Raw genomic sequence first — 12,006 nt, 5'->3', positions numbered from 1 at the left:
GCTTGTTGGGCACAAACTGCCCTCCACATTCAACGAGATCTATAAGCCTAGTGGCCCTACTCACCCCAATACTGATTTGCCTCAGGGACTCTACCCAATATGAAGCCACAAAAACACCTGCTTCATGAGCTATTTTATACAGGTAATCTCAATTAGAACTATCAAAGCAGGGGGATTTTAAGTAGGTCTCTTACAGTCACTGAAAATGTTAATGGTTACAAACAACATTGATGGTTTCAAAGTTTTTCAAACAGGAAGGTTTCACACCTTAAACCTCAACCATGGGGTGCTATTTTTTCAGTGATTCTGATGTAAAAAGCCTGAAGTCACTTGATAAAGTATGAACATTCTGTAAAGAGTCGCAAGAAGCTCTTCCGTTGTTCATGCCATATAAGTTACTAAGCCTTCAAAACTGATTGCGGCTTCAGCACAAAAAAACTCACTAGAGGATCGCGTAACAAATCATGGGATCGTGTCTCTGAAATAATCTTGCTTCTCCGATAAGTGATTCAGTGCCATTTCTTGAGAATGGCAAAGTGCTTGGGGCTATACCAGGGAATATACCCACTGGGGAATATACCCAAATCTCTGAAAGATATTCCAACACAACATGCCACAATTTGGCTTCAAATTGGAAATTACATTCTTTATAAGCATTATTCTTTAGTTGGTTTACATACATGTAATCATAAATACAATCAATGTTCTTAAAGTACCTCTTCCTTTGAATGGGCGTTTCAGAAGAAACAGTGCATTTGTTAATATCAACCATGCTAGCTAATGTGTCACAGTGCCTGTCTTTCCTTTTATCCATTCCGGAGATATTCTGAGTTTATCTGTGAAGATTGTGTCTGGTAATTCAAGTGTGAAGCTACACGCTACACAGCCTCTAATTGATCCTAAGCAGTGACTGTGTCTCACCCTAGACAAATTACTATGGCCACAAGTCCACCCAACTGTGATTGTGGATAAAGTCAATATTGAACCTGATCCAAATTTCATCAGTCTTCCTTCTGCCTTCATTCTCTATACCCCGTCTTACATGGATAGCATTGCCATTCATTTTCTTTTTGTATGGATGAAGTGTTATTTTTATTATGATTATTTAGGCATGTTAGGGTTTTCTTTTTAATTAATACTGGATGATTTTTTTAAACATGTCTTTCCTAGAAATGTCACTAGTAAAATGCACCCAATTTTTCTCTAATGTGGTGCTTTCCCTGTCCATAAAACTTATTTGATTAGCAGTGCTATAGAAGCTAAAGCTTTTGTATGCAGGCACTCAAGCATAATTTAATCATTTTATTTAAGCATGAAAAAAATTATTCTGAAAGCGCTGTTAGGTAAAATATCCCTGATTAGTTTAAACTTACATTTGCAGGTATATTAAAGGTGAAATAAATCACGGAATGCCCAGTATGCAATGGAATAGTGTTAACTTTGTTATAATAGTCAGCAGTAAGTAAAAATTGTAGTATTAGAGAATGCAAGGAATAACTATCTCATTTTAAATATGAGATTTAAACAGGTGTATGCATTTAAACAGGTTATTTTTTTAAAAAATTGTTTTATGCGAACCCATTTTATATTAGTAGGATTTTCACCTATGGAAACCTCTTTCAGAGTCAAACAAGATGAGGTCCTAATTGCATAATACCATTTATCTGCTGAGGATAAAAGTGCCAACGAATGAAAATGCACATTAGGCAAGAGATTGTCAGAATAGAAAATTGTCTTTTTTTTTTTTTTGGTTTTTTTTTGTTTTTTTGTTTTTAAATAACCCACTCACATTAACAAAAGACTGCAGTAGCTTCCAAATTATAGGTTGTTATTTTTAGTGGAAGTAGTTCAATATTCATATTGGAGCAGATGTAGCAGTTTAACAAAACAGCTCTTCAAATCCTGCACAAATTGAAAACAGGAAAACTGATTGCATTTTCTCTTATCACTTTCCTTTTCGGAATTGACACTTTTGGCCTTCTGAAAATTTACACATGGCTTTCATCTCAACAGCACCTGCTGATCAAACAGAAACCTAACATTTTCATGAAAATGGTATAAAGGACTAGTTTTGTTCTAAACACTGTAAAGGGCATCAGTTGCCTACTTGATCGCAAGGACGGCTGGGTGGAAGGCCTATTCATAACAGTTTTATATTTTCATTACATTTTTTAAAAATATATTAAGTCCCTTCTGGCTTTTTCCATGTTCACTTTTTGTATGATTCAAATTTCTTTGACCCAGTGTCTGCCTGATGCTTGTTTTATCATGCAAAGACTTGGCAAACTGGGTAAAGGGTAGATTACACCAAGACGATAAGGAATACTTAGTATTTTCTCTGCCACTGCTTGGAATACACATATTTATCTATACACACTGCTGTCCATCCATGGCACACAGGCGTAAAATATACACATCCTATTTTCCTATTCCGCCCACAAAAAAAGCAAAGTCAGGCCCAATTTTCTTTTATCAGATACAGATTTAGTAAGCGCTTGAATGCTGAAGTTCTGCAGACTGTGCCACCTGAGCACAAGCCAGTAAACATCCAAATGATGTGACCAACATCATTTACCAGGAAGGTAAAGGTAAATCCTGAAAATGGGTATTCTTATATGTAAAACAAGCAAGAGTGATAGCTACACAGCTTCCCAGATTTTTAAATAAAAAGTGTTACCACATATTTCTCTGTAACATCCAATTCTAAGTAAAATTAAAGATGCTCCTAAGACAGGATGTCAGTTTCTTAGCAAAAGAGCTCTACCCCTCTGAAAGATTCCAGGTTGTCCATTCCCATTCTGCCTGGGTGACAAGGTAACCTCAGGCAGAAATGATATACAGTAATATATGTGCCACTCTGGCCAGTTGGTCTGTGAATTTCAGTGTTTCATCATGCTCACTGAGGCAACAGCAAACCTGAAATGTCAATATGTTCAGTCAATGGAAGTGAAATAATGGGACTCTATTGTCTTACCCAATCGATCTGCTGCTGTCAACAAGGAAACATGCCCCCCCTGGCTTTAAACAAATTTTAATTACGCTTTTAGTTACTGGATCATATTTACCTAAGAAAACACCTATCTTGACCATGTGTAGGAGGCAAAAGCAATTGTTCTTCCCACTTTTACCCATTTTAAGAACCTTCTAAAGTTGACATATTTTTTAAAATACACTCATGAGTATAATAAACATTTTTTAAATTAAAGTTTTATTAAACATTTTTAAATTGTTTTTCTTTTAAACCAACTCCAAGCAAAAAATCCCATGGCTCACATCCAAAACACAAATCTACCTAACAGACTTGATGTTTTTTTCCTCTAGACCTGGCTGAAATCATACCATAAAATCAACTAATTCCATGTTAAAAGTAGGTTCCATTTGCTTTTCTCACTCATTCAAGTACCACCATTAGCATCACTTCATCACCCATTCAAAACATGTCACACAAAACCACATACAAATGATCAATTCCAAAAGCCGCTACTCTTTTTGTTCAGTTTATCAATCCCACAAATAAGGAGTAAATGAAACTCCTGTTAAAATAAGGGAAGTGGTGCTAAGAAGGGCAGGAGGTGGGGGGTGAAAAGGAAATCAGGCATTTAAGTCATTCAAATTTTGCCTAAGTTCTCTGGCCCTTTCCTGCACCAAAAAGGGGACAGAATCACCTTAAAATAAAAATAAAACTAATCAAGTTGTTAAGCAGCTTTTTCTCTCCCCTCTTCATCTAAAGGCTTCTGCCTCCCATCAATAAATAATCTATTGTTCCCCCTTTATCCAGACTCTTTAAACCTATTCAGAAAGGCAAAACTAAACCCAATTAAAGATAAGGCCCTCCGGTAATCTCACCTCCGTGAGTCCTGTCTGGATAGCAGAGGTGATGGGAGATAACGGCCAGGCCAGGACTGATGCCTCCTCCTCACCCCACACAACAAAAGGCAGATTTCGCTTTCTCCCTCTGCTAATCTTTAAATGTAAATTCTCTCCGCCAGCTAAGAGGAGCGACAGATAACATGTTACATCTTCACTTCTCCTGGTCTTATCGACTTCTGAATCATTTGGAAAGGGAGAGAGGAAAGAGAAAGGCAGCCTCCCCCCCGTCCATCCCCCCACCCCCCCACCCCCCCTCCCCGCTCCTTCCCACCCCTCCTTCCTCCCTGCCCGCCTCCCCTCCCCGTTCACGGAGATTACCTTCTGGCAAAGGAGCGCAGGAGAGGCGGCCGCAGCCGAGGCGGCACCCAGACCGTGGCTTTGTATTCATTAAACACACATCGGAGCTTATCAGAAGTAAAAGGCTTGTCAGGATGGCACATTGTGTGTGAGTGAGTGTGTGAGCGCAGGAGGGAGAGGAGAGAAGCCAACGTGCATCAGGGTGATTACAATATCAGCAGGGCCCAGATGGAGGCAGGAAAATAAACAGAGGGTGCGTGTGAGACGGAGCGGGAGAGGGAGGAAAAGTGGGAGAGAGAGAGAGAGAGGGAGAGACACAGGCTGGAGGGAAAAAACGGAAAGCCAAGGAGGGGGTGAGGGTTCAGGCTCCAGAAAGAGGGTGGCCAGGGGGGGCGAGGTACCCCAAGGCTGCCTGAGGGTGAGAGCTGGCGCTGGGGGAGGGTGGCCTGCGTGCCCCTACCTGGAGAGAAGGGGACGAATCCAGACCAGTAAACTCTATTTCCCTGCTCCAGGGCTAGACAGGGAACATTTTGGAGGTTCTGTCAAGGTCAGAGGGGGATCAAGAACTCTCTTTTGGCAGAGCTAAACAATGAGACATTCACCACCTCACCTCCATCCAAATAGCCACAATTTGCAAAACAAATCGAGTGAGTCGTCACAGCCTCCCAGGCTAACCTCAAGTGGGAGTTCTCATCCCTTTCTTTGCAGATCCCACCACTCCTAAATTCCAACCCCCTGCCCACAAACACAAAGAAGGATGCAGGCTGACACAAAATATCTCCTTTCCCTGGGCTTTAACCTGTCCCAGCAGAAGACTTGTGCAGCCAGCATCACTGTGATAAAAAGGAGCACTTGTGATTGGTAGCTACAGGTGACTCTTAGACACCTGCTCCACCTCCAGAAATTGTGTTGGGGGAGGGGGTTCCTTATGTGTACATCTGAGAGTCTATTTTGGAGGTGGGAATTTGAAATTGAGGCAATCAATCTCAGCTGGAGCTGCCTCACAGCTCTTCACCCACCCAGAGCCCAGGGAATCAATCAGAGAACAAGCAGGGAGCTACAGCTTGCTCGTCCATCAGCCCAGAGTTCATCTTCCACCCCATCAGGGTCTGGAGGGAGATACACCTGAGTGGTCTCGTGGGAGCCCCTTTCCACTTTTAAATGCACCCATCAGACAATGTGAACATCTGATCAGATCCTTAATGGAGTGCAGATAATGCAGCAAAGAAGGTTATTTTATTGGGGGGAGGGAGAGTATTTGGACAAGTTGTATTTCAAGGCACTGAAGCTTAGTTAAGCTCTTGCTGCAGTATGAAAAGTGAGTTCAGAATGAAGTAGCCAATAAACTACATAATTGTTCATGGCATACACTGTAGCCCCAACTGCAGTCAAACTTCAGGTTGTAAAGTGGTTTATGCATGAAGTCTCAATACAGACAAAATAGTTGGGGGGAGGGAGGAATAAGGCTAGTGAGTAGAGAAAAAAACAGAAGAGCAAGGGAACTAAAGGCAGTCTTTTAGAGGAGACAAATTTGAAGAAAACCATTAGAAAATGAAGAGAAGCATTGTTTAATCAAGCACTCTTCTTCAAATCACTTGGCCAAAAAAGTTTTAGGTGTGGTGGATCCTCCCAGGCTCCATGTTTCCACCCCAAGAAAAGAATTAAGAGACAAATTTGATAGGTAAGGCAAAGTGAAAAAAGCTGGGCATAGGTGGAGGGGAGGGCATGTGTGCAAAATCTTGTCATGCAATGAATGTCAGATAAAAAGGGGTCTGCCACAATCCCCCAATAATCCAATAATGTGGAAAACCTCGTGGTATCACTGAGACGGGAACAAGGTAATACTTCTCCATAAATGTTCAAAAAGTGGCCAGTTCAATAGTGAGAGAAGGGTACAAGGATAGGAAGTAAACCATTTGGCAGGGTACACTACAAAATCTAGTGATCTCTAAGTGGGTGAAAATCTGTCATTCTTACATGTTTTAAATTTAATAACAGATTTCTGGAGTATCATTTTAGCTTTCATAAAGGGTCACCTCTCACCTTTTCTCTGCTGTTACAGAAAACAGCATTCAGAGTAACCTACACATACCTCCCCCTCTATTACATCTTAGATCAATTTGGACACAGACTACACACAAATGCTTATAAATCCAGTGCAACTCTAGGAAGTAGAAAATACAACTTACAAATGCCAACTGATTTTTCCATTACATGCTCTTTGAAAAAATGCTATTTAAAAAACAAAGCCCTACTACTTTCAAACCCAGAAAAGGCTTACATTTTTTTTCTTTAAAAAGCATCCAAACACTGAGGCATGAAGAAAACCACACAAAAGCTAATCTGCCAATGTTCTTATTTTGTAAAAGCACAGTATTCCTATTACCACCTTGTTTGTTCATTGACTTTTGGCTCACAGTTATAGAAAAGATCAACCAATTCTCAAATGGGAAGAATCCATGACTCTCTTCCAAAGCAAACATTTTGCTGCAAAGCTTTCAATTAAAAAAAAAAAAAGGCAATATAATAATCAAGAAGTATAATCACAGAATATGTGTACAACAGAAAGTGGTTTCTATAATCACAGCTGTCTTAAAGTCCAGGCTGGAGACTAGAAATCTTAATTTCAACTAGTTCTTTTCTTAATAATAGGTTACCCTCCTATAAAAGCAAGAAGTCCATCTGCTTCAGGCAGATAAGTTTTGAAGCATTAATTCAGATACAAATCTAGCATTTTCTTTCTTTCTTTGAGTATGTGAATTCTAGTGTGCTATAATGTGAGAATTCCAACATATGACCATTATGGCATAATATCTCATTGCTCAGCTTGTCATTATTTCATTTGTAATTCTTATGTTAATTATGTTCATAATTACTATAAACAGATGTGGTAGACATTCATGTGACCTTTTATTGCAGAATGCATTCCTCACTCATTTTGCTTTAATTTCTCATGTATGTGAAACTTAAACGTAAAAAAAAAGCTTTCTAATTTTCTAATGTTTTATATGCATAAGTTAAAACAAAACCTACCTTCTACTTCATCTGCATTTCAAAATATTAGAATATTCTTAACATTTAAGCTGCTTTACAGCACATTTTAAAACTGCACACTGAACCTCACTGCTGCTCACTAAATTGTAGCTATGGATGCCAAACAAAGGCTAGCATCCATGTCTAAGTTGTTTGCCTTTTTTTTTTTAATATCAAAGGTTAATGCAGCAAAACTGTGCTTCAAAACCAAGTGCCTAGCAGCTACATAGTGATTTATTCACTCATAACTCAACCATCACCCTCTTTACATAAAACACATTTACAATAAAATCAGTATGGATTTCATTAGCTGAAAACCTTCTCAAATTTCATTTCTTTGGCCCTAATCTATAATTAGTGTGGACAGACAGGTGCAAACTCTTCTCTTCTACAGATGGCTACTGGAAATGGTGCAAAGTAGCTCCTTCTGTTTAAACAACACAGAGATAACCTGCTCTGTCTTATCACTTACAATTACCTCCATTAAACTGAACTAATGTTTGCTTTAATAAAATGTTCACTGTTCTTTAAACATTATTTAGGAACTCTTATATTAATGGCTGTAAAAAAGTGAAGCTGAAAGGTGTCTTTTTAGATAATAATAAATAACTTATTCTGGATGAAATGGTCTCACTGATGGATAATACTCAGAGGTTCATGAAGGTGCTTAGTAACATTTGCTACTTTTTTGTATAAATAGGGTCAAATATGACATTTTTAAAAGGTCTAAGGGTGACAAACAATTTAACAAGTAAAGAAATTTAGAAATATGAAAGTTCATTTCTTCCTTCTAGATTTTAACTTATTGATGTATATACATAGCTCTTAAAAATCCTTGATTGTTTTCAAAGGATATTTACATTAACCCAATCTTATGTCTCTGTTTAACTTAAAAAGTTGTATGAGTTCATCATTTTAAGGCACATTTTAAAAATTAACCATGCATGCAAGTGCACTCTGTAAGCACATAGATAAAAATAACACCACTTCATAATAAATAACTTCTATAAAGCCAGAGATCACTTTTCCCTGCTTCCGCTATCAATAAAGTCTGTGGATCACTAGATGATGAATAAGGTGTCCATAAAACAAAGAACTTTTAAATGCCCCAACAGCCTACAAATAAATAGCTTTTCTCACTGAACTTACATAACTTACAGTAATAGACTCCAGTAAAATGTAACTGACTCGGTTTTTTTTCACATGCAAATCCTGCAGGTGCCAATTTTTCAGACTGCTTTGCTATGAAGGGCTATGTTGCCTGCATAAAACCTCAATGAAGAAGGGTTTGCATTCAGTGCCTGTCAGCTGATGTTCATATCAAAGAAGTGAGAAACAGGATTTGACAGTGAAGAATGTCCTAACCTGACAGCCACTGACCAGCATTCCTATTGGAAGCATTTCTTTCTCGTGATCCCTTTTCAATGTTTGGGGGAAAAAAATGGGTGTTTTGGGGTTTGGTTTTGGTTTTTTTTTTTTTTGGCTAAGCTTCTATTTTACAATACAATAAATGATAATGGCACCTTACATTTGTGTACTTCTTTGCAATTTATGGATACATTTGTGTACTTCTTTGCAATTTATGGAGTGCTCTTTTATCTGCAAATATTTATACTAATACCCTCAAAGGGAGAGCTCATCATTAAATACTAGCATCAAAAGCAGTATTTTACTTTTCTTCAGAAAAGGAAAACTGTAAAAATATTAAAAAGCTGCAGCACTGTTGCTACAACACATACTGTCCCATTTCCAGCAACTTACAATTCAACAGTGCAGTTTGCATTGTACTACAAGTAGAATGCCTCATATTAGGAAGGTCCTTTAAGGATCATTTTAAAATCAAATTATTAGCAGGTATTAATTAGTGAGTCACAGAGACTAAGGTTACAAAGGAAAATATCATTTCAAAGACTTATGGTCTGCTTTGAGTTGTCCAAACATTAAAGAAAAAAATAGACTGTTTTCTCTACTGCTTTTATTAGGTATGAACCGGACACAAGAGAAACTACATACTCAAACTCTCCCACTCAATATTTAGCTTTTTAAATAAAGTGACCGCTGTCTGAATGGTTTACAAAAAAAATTATTAATGCTTAAACAAAGACTTTTAACATAAAGTTCTTCTCTTAGTATAATCTTAAGATACAGTCAGTTTTTATGCACCCAGAATGAGCCTGATTCCTTGATTATTGGTTGGAATTTTTTACCTTTGAAAGAATAAACCAAAGAAATATCAAATAATAAATAAAATACAAGTAAAGCTATGATATAGACTTCAACTTCCTCAACATCCATCCTGGTCACAAAAGAAAAGCTTAGGTCAAACTAAGATTCCCTGATTAATACTGGGTGAGACTCTCAGACATCCCTTTTAAAATAACCAATAAATAATCAATAAAATGAAAGAAAATTAAAAAAAAGATCTTTGATGCACTACCTATGCTATCTGAAAGCCCTCACGATGTTAAAACTAGAATAGACATTAATGATAAACACGGGAGAAAAGATCCATAGAATTTTGAATTTGCTGTTCTTTGTACACATCATATCTGACAATCACCCAGGTTTAGGCAATGAAGGTTTAAGAAACTATTGTGTTTACCGATCTTTTCTAAAGAACTGTGTGACAGGAGAAACTGGGCACAACAGAACATTCACATGGGTCAAGGCAAAGAGCTGCAATAAACTAAAAGAAGGCCCCCAACACTAACAAACCGTTTATCACAGAGAAGCTGGTCAATTTGTATTCTAGTGAGTGTGGACTCACTGGGCACAGACCCAGTTTCACTCCTGTTCTATGCAAAGGCAGGGGTATGATAATAAAAGCCACTGAGTGCACTTATAAATGGTACAGATGTTTAAAAGGAGACTAGGAGGGAGAAAAACCCTGTAAAACAGATTTCAGTTCACACAGAAGGTAGAAAGAAAACGCTTTCGTCAGCAACCCAATCTTTATCAAGGGATAAATCAATTTGCAGCAGCTGTGGACAGCCATTTATATAAAGGCCCTGGGCAGATTAATTAAGGGAAGCGAAGTTAAAAATTCAAGGGGGCCCACAGTTACATTAAGCACATGAAGGTGGTCTGGCGTGGCCTCCCCAACCCTCCTAACCTTCCCTCCCTCGCCCTGGACCCTGTAGCTGGTCTTCAGTAGCTCCTTCACGAGGAATACTAGCGATTCCTAAATGCGACACTCTGTAGCCAGGCTGGGGCTCCTTGGGACTGAAGGTAGACAATCTTGAAGGATAGCTATGCTCAAAAGAATTCTGTACTGCGCTTTGCAAGGAATAAGGAAACCAAGGGCTGTAAGGCTCCGCAGCCAAATCCTCCAAACTTGAAAAGCCTGGGGGCGGGAGCGGGGTGGGGGGGGGGAGGAAGGGATATATTTTTAGTAACAGTCTTGGTTCACATCCTACTTCCCGGAATCAGTACGCAAACTTTTCCAAGGGTTGACTGCACTTACCCTCCTCCCCCCACCCACCCTCCAAAAAAAAGTTTCAAAAAACGGATTTAAGCGCCTTGTACCCATCTAACCATACTGACTTTAGGCGTCCTGGCCAGTTCAAAGTCTGACAGGGGAGAAGGGTCTGGGTGCGCAAACCAACCCAGCCCTTTCAAGGTTCGCAAAGAGAGCAGTGGGTGGCAGGGCCCGGAAAACGAAACGAATTCCCAGGACCCGGCTCCCCATCTGGCCTCCGCCAGGCGGGAGCTGCAGAGCACAAGGCTCTACTGCCCATTCCGGAGAGCTACAAGCCGAGTTAGGGCTGCGACGACAACACCCAGACGGCCGGGGCTGCGGGGCCCGGGGCGCGCGAAGGTCGGGACAGGAGCTACGCTGCCCATCGACCCCGGGCGGCAAAGCTCCAAACCCGTCACGGGCGAGAGACGCCGAAAGGCGCTCGAGAGGCTGCTGCCCGTCCCCTGGGGGCTTCCCACTCGAGCTCACCAAATGCCCAAGAGGAACACGGAAAGTTCGCAGGTGGGCGCAAAGCGCCTGGGTGCTGCTCGAAGGACCCCGACCCCAATAGCAGCCCGGTCTCAAAGTTAAGATTCTTCCTCTTCTGCTCCCAGAGCTAAGTTTTCCACCACCGAAAAGAGCCTTTCCTTCTAGTTAAAAAAAACAAACAAAAACAAAACACGGTGACGGTTTAGGGCCACCTGCCAAACGCACCGTGGATACCTTGACCAGTTGTTTGGTCGGGGTAAAAATAGGTATGATCTCCTGTTCACACATCATAATCGTGGAGAGGAAAGAAAACTGTTGTAACAGGCAGTGCGGGGAATCTAAGAGTAAAAATTGCATCCTTGGTGGCCCGTGAAGTTCAGTGTCAAAGCAGACTGGAGTCACTCGCAATGTTCTTCGCTCTAGTGCGTAGTTCTACCCTAGTTCAGAGACAATTACAGCCTGGAGCCTCTCAGCCGAATAATCCAAAGGAAGATGACAGTCATCAGAATAACAATTAATAGCAACAGCCTGGGGCCCGTCCCCGCCACCCGCCCGCCGGCCCAACCCTCCCGCGGGCACTTACACTGCACAGGGCCGGAGAGTCCCACCATCCGCCACAGGCTCCGAGCTGCAAATAAAACTTCCCGTCGTCTCTGCCTGCCCGCAGGGGGACTAGGCGAGGGCGCGGCGCCGCTCTCCTCGCGAGGCCAGAGTGTCCGAGGCCACTCGCCCACGCGCGCTTGCCACGAGGCCGTGGAGTCGCGCGGTGGAGCGCCTGCGGCCGCCAGGCGCTGCGCACTGCGAGTGGCGGTGCAAGGAGCCCGGGTCGAGGACGCCAGCCAAACGCAGCCTCCACGCAG

General features: G+C 40.9%; 1 protein-coding gene across 1 annotated transcript in view; it reads right to left on the bottom strand.

Moving 5' to 3' along the window:
• RUNX1T1 (RUNX1 translocation partner 1) overlaps positions 1–11,707 on the bottom strand; it is a 145,663-nt gene extending 133,956 nt beyond the window's left edge. Inside the window, 5 exon segments of the mRNA XM_021089123.1 lie at positions 3,847–3,903; positions 3,906–3,989; positions 4,189–4,213; positions 4,215–10,543; positions 11,147–11,707. Coding sequence (XP_020944782.1) covers positions 3,847–3,903; positions 3,906–3,989; positions 4,189–4,213; positions 4,215–4,310 — 262 coding nt within the window. The 5' untranslated portion in view covers positions 4,311–10,543; positions 11,147–11,707.

Source organism: Sus scrofa, chromosome 4 (genome assembly GCF_000003025.6).
Source record: "Sus scrofa isolate TJ Tabasco breed Duroc chromosome 4, Sscrofa11.1, whole genome shotgun sequence".
NCBI classification, from domain to species: domain Eukaryota; kingdom Metazoa; phylum Chordata; class Mammalia; order Artiodactyla; family Suidae; genus Sus; species Sus scrofa.
Note: the sequence above shows the minus strand (reverse complement) of the source record. Positions and strands in the feature narration are given on the sequence as shown.